The 12552-nt window shown below is 36.8% G+C and overlaps 1 protein-coding gene across 2 annotated transcripts in view; it reads left to right on the top strand.

Annotated features, from left to right (window-relative positions):
• The window catches only part of LRBA (LPS responsive beige-like anchor protein), a 369174-nt gene that overhangs the window by 40744 nt on the left and 315878 nt on the right, over positions 1–12552 (top strand). For both annotated transcript variants that reach the window (XM_064711253.1, XM_064711252.1), the window contains exons 3-15: positions 173–404; positions 531–631; positions 2835–2930; positions 4899–5020; positions 5126–5252; positions 6022–6141; positions 6449–6595; positions 7446–7643; positions 8207–8340; positions 9590–9698; positions 9807–9959; positions 10563–10731; positions 12169–12248. In XM_064711253.1, coding sequence (XP_064567323.1) covers positions 173–404; positions 531–631; positions 2835–2930; positions 4899–5020; positions 5126–5252; positions 6022–6141; positions 6449–6595; positions 7446–7643; positions 8207–8340; positions 9590–9698; positions 9807–9959; positions 10563–10731; positions 12169–12248 — 1788 coding nt within the window. The remainder of the gene's footprint in view (positions 1–172; positions 405–530; positions 632–2834; positions 2931–4898; positions 5021–5125; positions 5253–6021; positions 6142–6448; positions 6596–7445; positions 7644–8206; positions 8341–9589; positions 9699–9806; positions 9960–10562; positions 10732–12168; positions 12249–12552) is intronic.

Below are 12552 nucleotides of genomic sequence, written 5' to 3'. Positions count from 1 at the left end.
AACTTGAAAAAGAAGAAAAATTAAATGGTATAAGATAGAATAAATATTGGCCTCATTATTATGTTTTTTCCCCTTCAATAGTTTTCTTCTCACAGAATGAATTACTTTAGACATAGAGTAATACTTTGATACAGTTGCCTTAAGCATTTTTTTTAATATTTTTCTCTGAAAGCTCGTTGGGGGCCAGTTTGACTTGGAAATGAACTTTATCATCCAAGAAGGAGAGGGCATCACCTGCATGGTGGACTTACTGGATAAGTGTGACATCACGTGCCAGGCTGAGGTTTGGAGCATGTTCACAGCAATCCTGAAGAAGAGCATTCGGAATCTGCAGGCCTGCACGGAGGTGGGGCTCGTGGAACAAGTGCTCAGGAGGATCGACAGAGCTGACAACATGATTGCAGGTACAGCCTCCCCCGGTGTGGGACTCCAGCTCTGCTGCTTCTCATGGACACAGTTACTAATTAGATGATAAAAGTTTGCCTTTGTGTTTTATTAAGCTGTTAGATTCTGTTCTTTCTGCTTTTCAGATCTCTTAGTGGACATGCTCGGTGTGTTGGCGAGCTATAACCTGACAGTTCGAGAGCTGAAGTTGTTCTTCAGCAAGCTGCAAGGAGAAAAAGGGAGATGGGTAAAACAAAACACAAAACTGAAACAATTTTTATTGTGTTGCTTTTGTTTTTCCTAATTTTCACAAGTTAAGACCGTTCCAAAAACTTCATGATAAAAAAATTTTGAATGTACCAAAAAATATAGGGAGCTTTCTTGTATTATATAAAGAATCTTTTTACCTGGAAGCAATTAAAATACAGAGTAGAATATTGATGAAGTTAAATTTCTTCCTGAACCCATGGACTGTATTAGTCCTTTTTAACACCTGGGAATAATAAGGTGACTCTTAGGTGTTTTTATGCACATGATTTTATTTTTTTGATTCCAGCTATGTGAAATTGAAGGAAAAAGGCGTAATTTTTTTTAAATCAGAAAAGAGAAATAAGTAAAAATGCCTGCAGAGGCAGATCTGTTTGCTCCCATTTTCACATTGCTGTACTTTACTTGAGGATGAAAAAAAATTATCCAGTTAGGGAAGTGAAAACTTTGGCAGAAATTGAACTGAAGGAAATAAGTCCCAATGAAAAATTGTAAAATTTTTCTCTTGTTCCTATGTGGAATAGAAAAGGACCCTGAGTTACAGCTGAGTAACCACCTTCCCTAAAGTAAAAATGTGTGAGTTGTAGAGGCCACCTGATAAAGTTTTCTTCAACACACAGTTGTTGTTTCATTGGACTTGGGAACTATTTTAACAATAATTTTACCTGCTTTGAGTTTTATTTCAGCTCCTGTTATTTCCAAATACTCTGGCTAGTGTAGGGGAGAGGTAGCAGTGTCTCTGTTGACTTCAAATAATTAAAAAAATAGTATACCATATAAAAGCAAGTATGCACACATAATACTGCAGACTTTAAAAGGCCCTTTGAAATAAATAACTCTGGAGATCTTAACCTCCTTAAAGAAAAATACTCTAAACTTTATAGATGGTTTAAACTTAATAATTGAACATAGAGAGTATATTTAACTGTAGGTGAAGTAAAGTTGTCTCTGTAACATTAACTTTTTCATTTCCTGTCTCCCTGCTATTTGCATTTAATTTCCTTTCCTTATTAAAGAACAAATGCAGGGGAAAGCAAGAGAAAAATGCCACAGTTGGATTGCCAAGGAGTTGTACAACTCCATAAATCTTAAAATCAGCAGAACTGGGAAGATACCAAGTATTTTGCTGCAACACAATTTGCCTGGTCAAATTCGATGGCACTGCAGACATCTAAGCAGCTCTGAGCATTTCCTCCTCAGTTTGAACTCAGATTCTTGAAGCACTGCTTAGCTGACTCCAACTTTGGTACATTTGAAATACTTGTGATGGATCATGCAATGCTCCAACATCATGCATGATTTTCAGAGGGTAACTGTTAACAACAGAGTGAAAAAAGGCAGTTTCAGGAAAATACCAGGATTATAAAATTGTAGTTTGAAAATAGATCTGCTGGAAAGGTATGGTGTGGTGAAAGACAAGACACAAAATTGTTCTGTCACTATGATCAGTATTTGTGGTTCTCCTGTTGTTGTGAGCTCATACACTTGATCTGGAGTTTGTAGTTGCAGACTGTTACAATAAAATCAGCAGGATATGGGTGGTGGAGAAGTGTTAAGTATTCACACTGAGCACTCATTTAGGTGCTCCAAACTGCCCTTGGGACTTGAATCTTTCTCCATGGACTTAAGGGAAAATATAAACCAAATCAGTTTAATCTAATATGTGACTGTCATCCTGATGAAAATAATTCTTCTGCTGATCTTCCCTCTCCCTTTTGCTAGATATTCCCTGTTGTCCTTGTGCTGGCACAGGTTTCACTCAGCCACTTCCCAGAACAGCTGGAATTAAAAACTGGTTTGCATTTGCTTTCCCTAAGTTAGTTTTCATCTCGACCAGTTCCTTTTCTTTAGCTTCCAGCAAAGTCACACAGAGAGGTGATGGGAATGAACAGACAGTGGCAGGAATCAGCATTCAGGGTCAGTTCAGTTTATGCTGGGTGAATGCGGCCCTGGCCTTCAAGTCCTTAGTGAAGTTACCTAATTAACTTTAATCCAGTGCATCTATGTTGTGTGAAGGTATTCATGACTGTTAATGTTGTTTTATTGAGAGTGTCTTAGTAGGATGTTATTCAACCATGTGCAAAGTTTTAAAATGTGCTAAAATTTGCTTTTTGTGTGTATAGTCTTTTCTTTCTTAGAGGCTTGTTTTACTTATTTACAAATGTAATATTTCTCTTTGTCAGCCCCCACATGCTGGGAAGTTACTGTCTGTGTTGAAACACATGCCTCAGAAGTATGGACCTGATGCCTTCTTCAACTTTCCAGGAAAAAGTGCTGCAGTATGTGGATATTTTACATTTCTTGTTTGTTTGCTCACTGTTCTATTAAGGCCTTTGGTTATTTTCATTTATGGTGTTCTTGGTCTCATCTGTCATTGTCATAGAGTTCTAACCAAATTTTTTTCTCTGCCTGACACCTACACTAGTGCCTGAACAAATTGTGTTTATAATAGATGTGCAATATCACTGCAGAAGGACAATACTATTACATAAAGAATGGATACAAATGAGGCTGCTTTTTTGTATTTCGTTGGGGTTTTTTCAGACTGGTTCAGTTAAATTGTATTGCAAGGGGAATATACCTGCTTTTCACTCTAGATGCTTATGAGAAATCTTTGAGAAAGCATTGATCCTAGACATTTATAGGCTGAATAATACTGAAAAGGATTAAATTTAGCAACAATTAGTCTTTTTGTAATTGTTCATGTGACTCATTTCTAAGTTCTGTGGTGTTCACTTGAAAAAGAATTTGAAACTAAATAGGCATTTGGAAAATACTCTGCAGAATCTTCTGGTGGAATTCAAGTATGTCAACACTTTTGCTTCTACAATTGTAGAATGAAAAATTATGTTCAAAATTCCATGCTTAATTCAGAATAAGATTTCAATAAAATTTATCAGGTGACTCTTTCCCGTTTTCTTCACATAAACCCATTAGCTTTCTGCCTTGGTGGCTTGAGATTGAATTTCACCAACTTGATGACATAATGAATTATTTTTTGAATGAAAACTTTGGAGACTGAAAAATGCTGACTACTAGAAAAGTGCTCCTGCAGTTTTATCACATGCAACAGAACTTGGCAATAGACAGACACGTTTGTGTTAATTTTGGTTCTTGGTGGTTTTCTATTTAACTTCTGTTTTAACTTATGTTAATTATGTTGATTGCTTGAACCATATTTTATGATATTGGGGTGCCTCAGTAACCTTTATGTAGGTATTTTTATATGTATTTAAATTAAGAAGTTTAAGAAATTAAGTATTTACTATAATTTCTCTTTGATCCATTGTGAGTTAAGTAAAGTGATAATGCTGTCAATTCCCAAGACTTGGCTGCAAAGACATGGAGACTGGTTAGTTAGCTGATCTACAGAAGGATTTACAGCATTTTGTGTGGACAGGAGTAGCTGAATGGAGCATGGGAACATAATAACAAGCCTGGAGACACTTGAGTTCTTTGAGGTTTTTTTATTCATTGATATTGACCGTCTGGGTGGCATCTTTGATCAGAGGTTACAGCACTCTTAATTGCAGTGTGTATTGCAAATCTGGGCTGCACACCAGCAGAAAGCTAATAGTAATGCTAAAAAACACAACAAACTGAAAAACTCGAAAAAATAAACCCCAGCTGTTTGAACCAAAGGATTCTAACACATGGTTTGTAACTCAAGGGCTTTGCACTAAAAACACAATGTTTGATATGAAGATTTTGCCTGGTGGAGATTGCATTGTGTTTCATTTGAGGAAGTTTGAAATTCTGTGTTATGCTCTCTGGAAGCCTACTTAAATATGAATTTCAGGAGAGAAAATAATTTATTAAGTGGAATGTGGCCAGCTTTCTCTTTATGATCAGTTATTTTCTTGAATACCAACACTATGTGAAAATGGAACTGATTATTATGTCAGGTTACCATAAAACCAAATTAATCTTAATTTGCTCTTTGAAAAGTTGTTATTCCATAAGGCTTTTACTAAAGCATTTAAGTTTTGAAGCACAGGTTACTATTAATAATCTTTTTTGACGTATAAAGGTCAGTTTTTAAATATTTAAGTTATTAAAATACTGTAACAATCAAGTACAAAGAGAACAGAAGTTAGGCCAGATTTTTTTTTCTTCAGTATAGAGGAACTGTATACATTTGCAGTGTGCCTCTGTTTAGCAGCATATATTTGTAGATTGTATCTTAAGCTGCACACTTTTACTGTTGTGTTGATCTTTCTGCATGAATAACTTGTTGCTTTCTTCAGGCTATTGCCTTACCTCCTATAGCCAAGTGGCCCTACCAGAATGGATTTACTTTCCACACTTGGCTAAGAATGGATCCTGTAAATAATATTAATGTGGATAAGGATAAGCCTTATTTATATTGGTGAGTATTGTGTAAAGCTGATATTGTTAATGTTCAGTTTCTATTAATTTTTCAATGATTTCTGCATCCATCTGTGTATGTGCTGATTTTGTTCTGATTTGTCAGTTTTCGAACAAACAAAGGACTTGGTTATTCTGCTCACTTTGTTGGAGGCTGCTTGATCGTAACGTCCATAAAATCAAAGGGAAAAGGTTTCCAGCACTGTGTAAAATTTGATTTCAAGCCACAAAAGGTGAGTGAAAAGAATGATAATAAGTTTTAAATAAGTTTCATGAGTCTAAAATTGTAGCCTGGGAGTCTGTGTTGTAGCTGTTGAATAATCTCATCTTTCTGTAGAAAAATAGTTACACTGGAATGAGCAAAACAAATATGTGTTCTGAATTCTTATTTCTTTTGAATTTTGCAACTAAAACATGAGTTGATTTTGTTACTGGTGTTCAAGGCTGATTTGCTTATTAGGTAGTGTTATGTGATGTTGGATGTTCCCTTTTTCAATTAGATATTCTGGAATTGATGTAAACATCTTGTGGGAGAACAGGCCTCCTCAGGAATTCCTTATCAGTAATCCCTTGCTGTAAATATGGATTCTGTTTGTGATAATTTGACATGCACAGCCTTTGAGAGGCTTTAGTCTGGAGCCATCCTTGCTCTTTGGAATGGCATTTGTATTAGTCCATCCTGCTTAGAGTAGCTCAGTTTAGAACTTATTTACAGAGTAGTTTCAGTGTAAATTTGGTTCAGCATTGTCGTAAAGATTTTTGGAGTTGTATGCTATAAATACCTTTTAAGCCCCTTTGTGGAAAGAATGGCGTATTATTCTTTAACATAGCAGTGCAAGAAAACTCACCAGTGACTTATTAATCTTTTCTACTTAAAATACATCTTTCAGTCTTAATTTAATTCACATAAAGAGTTGAATTTGTTCTTCCAAGCCCCACTTGAATGCTTAAGCTACTCCCAAGTGTTTATAGAGTCATATAAATTGTTTTTTTATTGTTTAGTGGTACATGGTGACTATAGTGCACATCTATAACCGCTGGAAGAACAGTGAGCTCCGGTGTTACGTGAACGGGGAGCTGGCATCTTATGGGGAAATAACGTGGTTTGTCAACACCAGTGATGTGAGTAATCCCTGCACACTGTCTACAGCTGATCATCTTGGTGCATTACATAGATATTCTTTGCCATTTTATTCATAAACCTCCCCATTTTATGCCTTTTTAAAAAATATTGAAATAAAAATGGTAACTTTTTGGTAGAGGAATAAATTGTGGTTTTATGCACCTCAGAACTTAATACTTGTTTCTGCTGAGGCTCTCAAGTACTTGTTTATGTAAAAATATTCCCTATAAAATATGTATTTTTTGCATGATTTGCTTGTGTAGCATGGATTAAACCCTGTTACTGGGTTCTGTTTTCTGTTTTCAGACGTTTGACAAGTGTTTCCTGGGTTCTTCAGAAACAGCAGATGCCAATCGAGTGTTTTGTGGGCAGATGACATCTGTTTACCTTTTTAGTGAGGCTCTCAATGCTGCTCAGATCTTTGCCATTTATCAACTTGGACTGGGATATAAGGTATCTTAGTATTGACTTTCCTAAGTTTAATTCTTATTGGTAGTTCTTAAGAATGCTGTGACACCTCTGTGTCAAAAAAAAAAAGATCTTACAGTGTAATATTTTTATTAAACTCTTCTATGTTTCTTCTATAAGCCTATGTATGGCCTTAGAAGCTACAAGTAAGCATTAGTTCAGTTTGTTAATTTCTTATAGAACAAAAAGATCGGTGCTCCTGTTTGCTTCTCAGAATTTCCATGTTGGTGATTGGGAGAGGGAGAACACAACTGTTATCTCAGACTGGGTTCACTTTTTCATTGAGGCTAAAAACTTTACATCAGTTATGATGTATTTGTTTTAGAAATGTGGCTTTATAGTTGCTTGTGTTAGTGGGGTTTTTTAAATGTGTGAAGTCAGTGCTGAGGATTAGTTTTGTTGCAGTGATTTATTATTTGTTTTGTCATAGCCTGAGGGGCACTAATTGAAGGCTGTTGTTCCCCAGCAGCTGCACAAACATACGCTAAAAAAAATGGTTCCTTTTCTATCTGCTCCTCAATTATTAGTTCCTTCTGAGTGAACATTGCTGACAGTCCTGCTGTTTCCAGGCTGATGTGGTTCTTTTACATTACCCACCATCCTGGCACTGATGCTCTTCAGGGGACAAAAGAATTCTGCCATTTTAATGCTGTGAAATTGACTTTGAGTGTTGTGAGTCTTTGGTTCTTATGAGAACCTTTCTTTATGAAATACTGCTTGATTAAAGAAGCAATATTTTAATCATTTTTTACAGTAGTTGTTCTGATCTGTATCTTCAGTGTGCTTAATCTAATTTTTTTCTCTGTTCCTTCCTCAACCCTGCTTCCCAATCCAGGGAACATTCAAGTTCAAGGCAGAAAGTGATCTCTTCCTCGATGAACATCACAAATTGTTGCTATATGATGGCAAACTCTCCAGTGCTATTGCTTTTATGTACAATCCAAGGGCTACAGATGCACAGCTATGTCTTGAGTCATCCCCTAAGGATAACCCTTCTATTTTTGTTCATTCACCACATGCCCTCATGCTGCAGGTAAATCAACATTTTCATAGATTTGGAGGGTTTTCTGTTTGAAAACCTAAAATCCAGTTCTATAGGGATTTTGATATGGAATTGCATATAGGTTGGGATTTTTTGGGTTGGACTTGCCCCTGTTTCTTGAACTAAAGAGGATGCCAAAGAATCCTAAGAAAAAAATATATTCTATTAATAAATACAAAGGCTGGGTTAGCTTTGAAAAAAAATTCCTTCTTCCTCACTTCTGAGGTGTTCACTCCCCTACAGATGTTCCCTGTCTCCCATCCTTTGCCCTGTTGATATGAAATTCTTTTCTTCCCTGTGCTTTGAATACTACCTCCTGTATATTCACCTGAGGATCTGCACTGTAGATCTGTGTCTAGAAGTATCTGTAGCTAAAGCAGTAGGTCAGGCATTCTGGGCGTTTGGTGTGACTGTGGCAGCCAGTTTGTTTTTACTGTTTCTTTTTGTTTGGTAATAATACAGCTTTTATATTGAAAGAATTAAAGGCTATTTTAACAAACTTTTTTAGTGTCTGAATGAGGTTTCAATATTTAATGTTTTTTTTTCTCTGTCAGGATGTGAAAGCAGTCTTGACGCACTCCATCCAAAGTGCCCTGCACTCCATTGGAGGAGTGCAGGTGCTTTTCCCTCTCTTTGCACAGCTGGACTATAGGCAATATTCCTCAGACCACATTGACACAACTGTTTGGTGAGTGCATGTACTTGCAGTGTCCTGGGCTTTGTTCCTTTGAAGTAAAGGAAATTGCCTGTTGCTTTATCCAATGGCAGAGTAGTTGGCATTGTCTTGTGCAACAGTGAATTATGTCTAAGAACAAAAAGGTTACAGGCAAGACCTCAAAGTGATGCACTTGTTTGCACCACATGTTCTGTGAAAGCTCACAGAGAATCAAAATGTACACAAATTTTATAGTTGACAACTTTTTTTTCTTCCTGTGTAGCAGAATAATGGGTAATTCTCTTGAGTTTACTCCTGTCATGGAGAAAATTCACTGGGGAAGGCTTCAAGAGAAACTCCAGGAAGGGTGAATTTTTCAGCAACATGAGGTCGTTCCGTGAAATTTTTCTTGGTTTTGTTTTAACCTTCAGATTTTTGGAGGATACTGTTACTTAATGTTGCTGCTAGGCTTTTCCTCTGGTTTGAGCTTTGGTACAACTACATCCAACTTCTGAACACCCAGACACAGAAGCTGGTGAAGCTCTAGAGCTTCTAAGTTAAAGAGCAGTGGTAAAAGCAAAGAGATTGCTTTTTTTAGAATTCTGGTGTAATTGCTCTGATTCATTGCATTTGTAGTTTCATGACTGTTTAAAGATGATCTGTATCCATATTGTTTCTTAGAAGGAATGGTCACAATATTCCTTCAGCCCATCTGTTGGTGTCTGGTGTCTCCTGAGCTGGCTCAGACTTGGGCATCTATGTGATAAGTCAGGGGTTTGATGCAGTTGCAAGTTGGCCCAGCAATACAGGGGTTTTCAACTGGTTGAAGTCTTGATCCACAGGCAGTAATGGCTTGACAGGAATATTACCTCTGGCAGCAGGACAACAGTAAAGCTGTGTCTAGAAAAATATTTGCTCATCTGATAGCTTAAGAAGTAGAATGGCAATTGTAACCAATCTTACAGGAGTTTGTAGTTGAGACATAAAGCACGGAGTAGTACAAACTTGTTGTTTTTTGTGAGAATTCAGAAGGATTTTGCTTTTATGGTTATCTCAGAGTTCAGAATTTCAAGTTAGAAAGGCATTAATAAAATAAAGAAGTTTTTTGAAGTAATCATTCAAAAATTAGCCTTGCTTTTTGTTTTAAATGTTCTGAGTTACATAACGGGAACATTTACTTAACATGTATGTCAGGATTGTGTGGTGGGAGTGTTAATTTGGAAATACTTTATCTTGCTGTTACCCTTTAACACATTTTTGTTTACTAAAATGTGTTTTCCAGTTCTACTTTACTGGCATTCATCATGGAGTTGTTGAAGAACTCTATTGCTATGCAAGAACAGATGCTGTCCTGTAAAGGCTTCCTTGTGATAGGACACAGCCTAGAAAAGGTAAAGTAAATCTTCCTTAATGTTTTACATTAATGTTGAATTTTTGTTGAGTTAAATACTTTTCCTAGACTGTTGCAGGGCTCTCTTTAAGCAAATCTTCTTTTGCAGTCTTCCAAAGCTCACGTTACCAGAGCTGTGCTAGAACTTTGCCTTGCCTTCTCAAAGTACCTGAGCAATTTACACAATGGGGTACCCCTGCTGAAGCAGCTGTGTGATCATGTTCTCCTGAATCCTGCAATATGGATTCATATCCCAGCACAGGTAAAATTGCTTATCCTTATCAATAAGGTATCTTCTGGTGTATTGATTTGGGAGTGTTGAAACTAAGCCTTTACTCCAAAGAATTATGGGTTTCGGCTCCACAACAGAAATCATCCAGAATTGTCTTCAGGCTCTGCTTTGCTGCGTATAATTGCCAAGTTTTGCCATCTCTCAGGGTTTTCTGGGATTTGGGAAACTTGTAGTGTTCTGCAGAACAGAGTTGTGACTTTTCACCCAGACTGGGAAGGAAGTTTGAATGGGTTAGCTGGGCAAAACTCAGCAATTTTTGAAGAGGAAATTATCTTGGTTCTCAGATTTTAAGTCTTGATATAAATTGGAAGTGAGCATTTTTTGTTTTGGTGAATTTCTGTTCTCTGACAGTGAACAACTTTGATCAAAACTTTGCAGCTGAAACCTTATTACCAGCACTGCACAGTTTCAGAAATAGAATTAAATTTTTCATCAGTTTGCAGAGGTTTTAAGACTAAGCTTTAGAGAGAAAATCTATTTAGGACATTTTGATAGATAAAATGTAAGAACTCAGTTGTCTGACATGCCGTAATTCAGCTGTGATGCTTTTTGTTTTCCTGACTGGTGGTGTAGGTTCAGCTGACCCTGTACACTTACCTGTCCACCGAGTTCATTGCCACTGTTAACATTTATGGCGCAATCCGGCGGGTTGGGACAGTTCTTTTGGTCATGCACACCCTCAAGTATTATTACTGGGTGGTGAACCCTCAGGATCGCAGTGGGATAACTCCCAAGGGCACAGGTATGTACATATATGTATACTGGGTTTTATTCTCACAATCTGATGTTTGTTTTATAAAAGTTTTATATACAATGTTTAGAATAGATCTGTCAGTTCTTCAGCAATAATTACCTTTCAGTGGGGTGGGTTCCCTGTAACAGTGAGTGGTGTGCTTTTGTCCTTGAAAGATTTTTTTTTCACAATCTATAGGAAACTTTCTTTAGAAGTCCTATCCTCTGTCATCAGACACCTGTGTCAGCTGATACTAGGCAGAGGTGGTCAGAGAAATGGTAGGATGTTGGAACATTAGAGCTGTGCTTGGGAATATGGTCTTTCTCTGTTATTTTTGGAATTTCAGAGAGTCAAGATGGGAGAGAGCTAGATTTACTAGGAGTGAGTGCTCCCTAGATGTGTCTGACTTCCTGCCACCAACTTCTCAAAATTACCAGCCTTGCCTGTTAGAGGGCTGTAAGGATTGTTTTGTAGTATTTTTCATCCTTTAAGAAGCAAAGCATGCATGTTTTCTCCTTTCTTTTTAATCCCTCGTGGATTTACTTAGTTTCATAACACATTTATTGAGCCTGAAGCAAGTGGATGAGTAGGATAGTCTTAGTAATGCAGTTTAATGGCTTATTTTGACTAGGCTGGTTTACATTGAAAATAGCTGTTCTTAAACCAAATATGCCTGTGGGCCTATGCTTTATAAAACCAGACTCATACAATCACTTCCATTCTCTAGATGATTTGGTTTTCTGTGATGATTAAGATCATGATAACTGTAACCCTACAGGCAAATGTCAAAACTGTGCCCCAAAATGCGTTTGCAGCACTTTGTTCCATTTGCTTTCTGTACCAAAGCTTTTACTTGACTTTGACACTTGGTTGCACCTGTTTTTTTAACCTTGCCTCTCCTGGGAGCTACTGAGTGTCTGGGTATTTAAAATGTTTCTTCAAGAGTCTGCTTTACACAGAGATGGCAGAAGCCAGTCCTTTTTGACTTTGAGTTAAAAATTTAAGTCATGTCTTTCAAGGTACTCTTTATACATGGCATTGTGAGATTGATTTTTGTGCATTTAGCCAGTGTATAATAATGTAGCTCTTACTTTGAGCTATGGTGCAACTTAGGAAAAACCTGTAAACTGCAAAAATTTGAAATCTGGAAATTCTGACCTAAAGTTCTGTTATCAGTCTTATTCCTTGCATGAAGTTGGTTTATAGCACTACAAGGAAACGTTAAAATCGTCAGAATTTAGGTGAAGCCTTAGTGGAACCTCACTATCCAGGCATTTTGCTGATAAAAACAGTAGTGTTTTGTGGTCTGAAATAGAGGGTGGGAAGACTTAGAATTGTGCTTTCTTCACCCTGAAAATGCCTTTTATTTTTCTTTTTGTGAAAATGCTGTCTGTGCTAATAACAACTGTTAATTTTTATTTTGTTTATCTGCTTTTTTTTTTGTAGATGGTCCACGGCCTACTCAGAAGGAGATTTTATCCTTGCGAGCATTTTTATTGATGTTCATTAAACAGCTAGTCATGAAGGTAGGATAGCTTTAAATTAGGGTAAGATATTTGAGTTTCCTTTCACAAAGAAATGCCTAACATGCTTTAAACACATTGAATTTTGTGATAGCAAATAGAAGCAGCCGTGTAAGGTGCTTCTTTTTGTTGTGGCTCTTGCCACAGGCAGCAGTGCTAAAGGATATTTTTTTTTCCCCTTTTAAGCTGTTTTTATTAGGAATTGAGCTATTAGTAGCTTAGAAATGTTTACTGTTGGGCAAAAAAGTATTTAATTTTTTTTTTAACATGAACAGTATCAGCTGTCATAAGTGCCTAAAGACTCAAT

This window comes from Zonotrichia leucophrys, chromosome 4, assembly GCF_028769735.1.
Source record: "Zonotrichia leucophrys gambelii isolate GWCS_2022_RI chromosome 4, RI_Zleu_2.0, whole genome shotgun sequence".
Lineage (NCBI taxonomy): Eukaryota > Metazoa > Chordata > Aves > Passeriformes > Passerellidae > Zonotrichia > Zonotrichia leucophrys.
The sequence above is the reverse complement of the archived record's forward strand: the minus strand, read 5'-3'. Positions and strand labels throughout refer to the sequence as shown.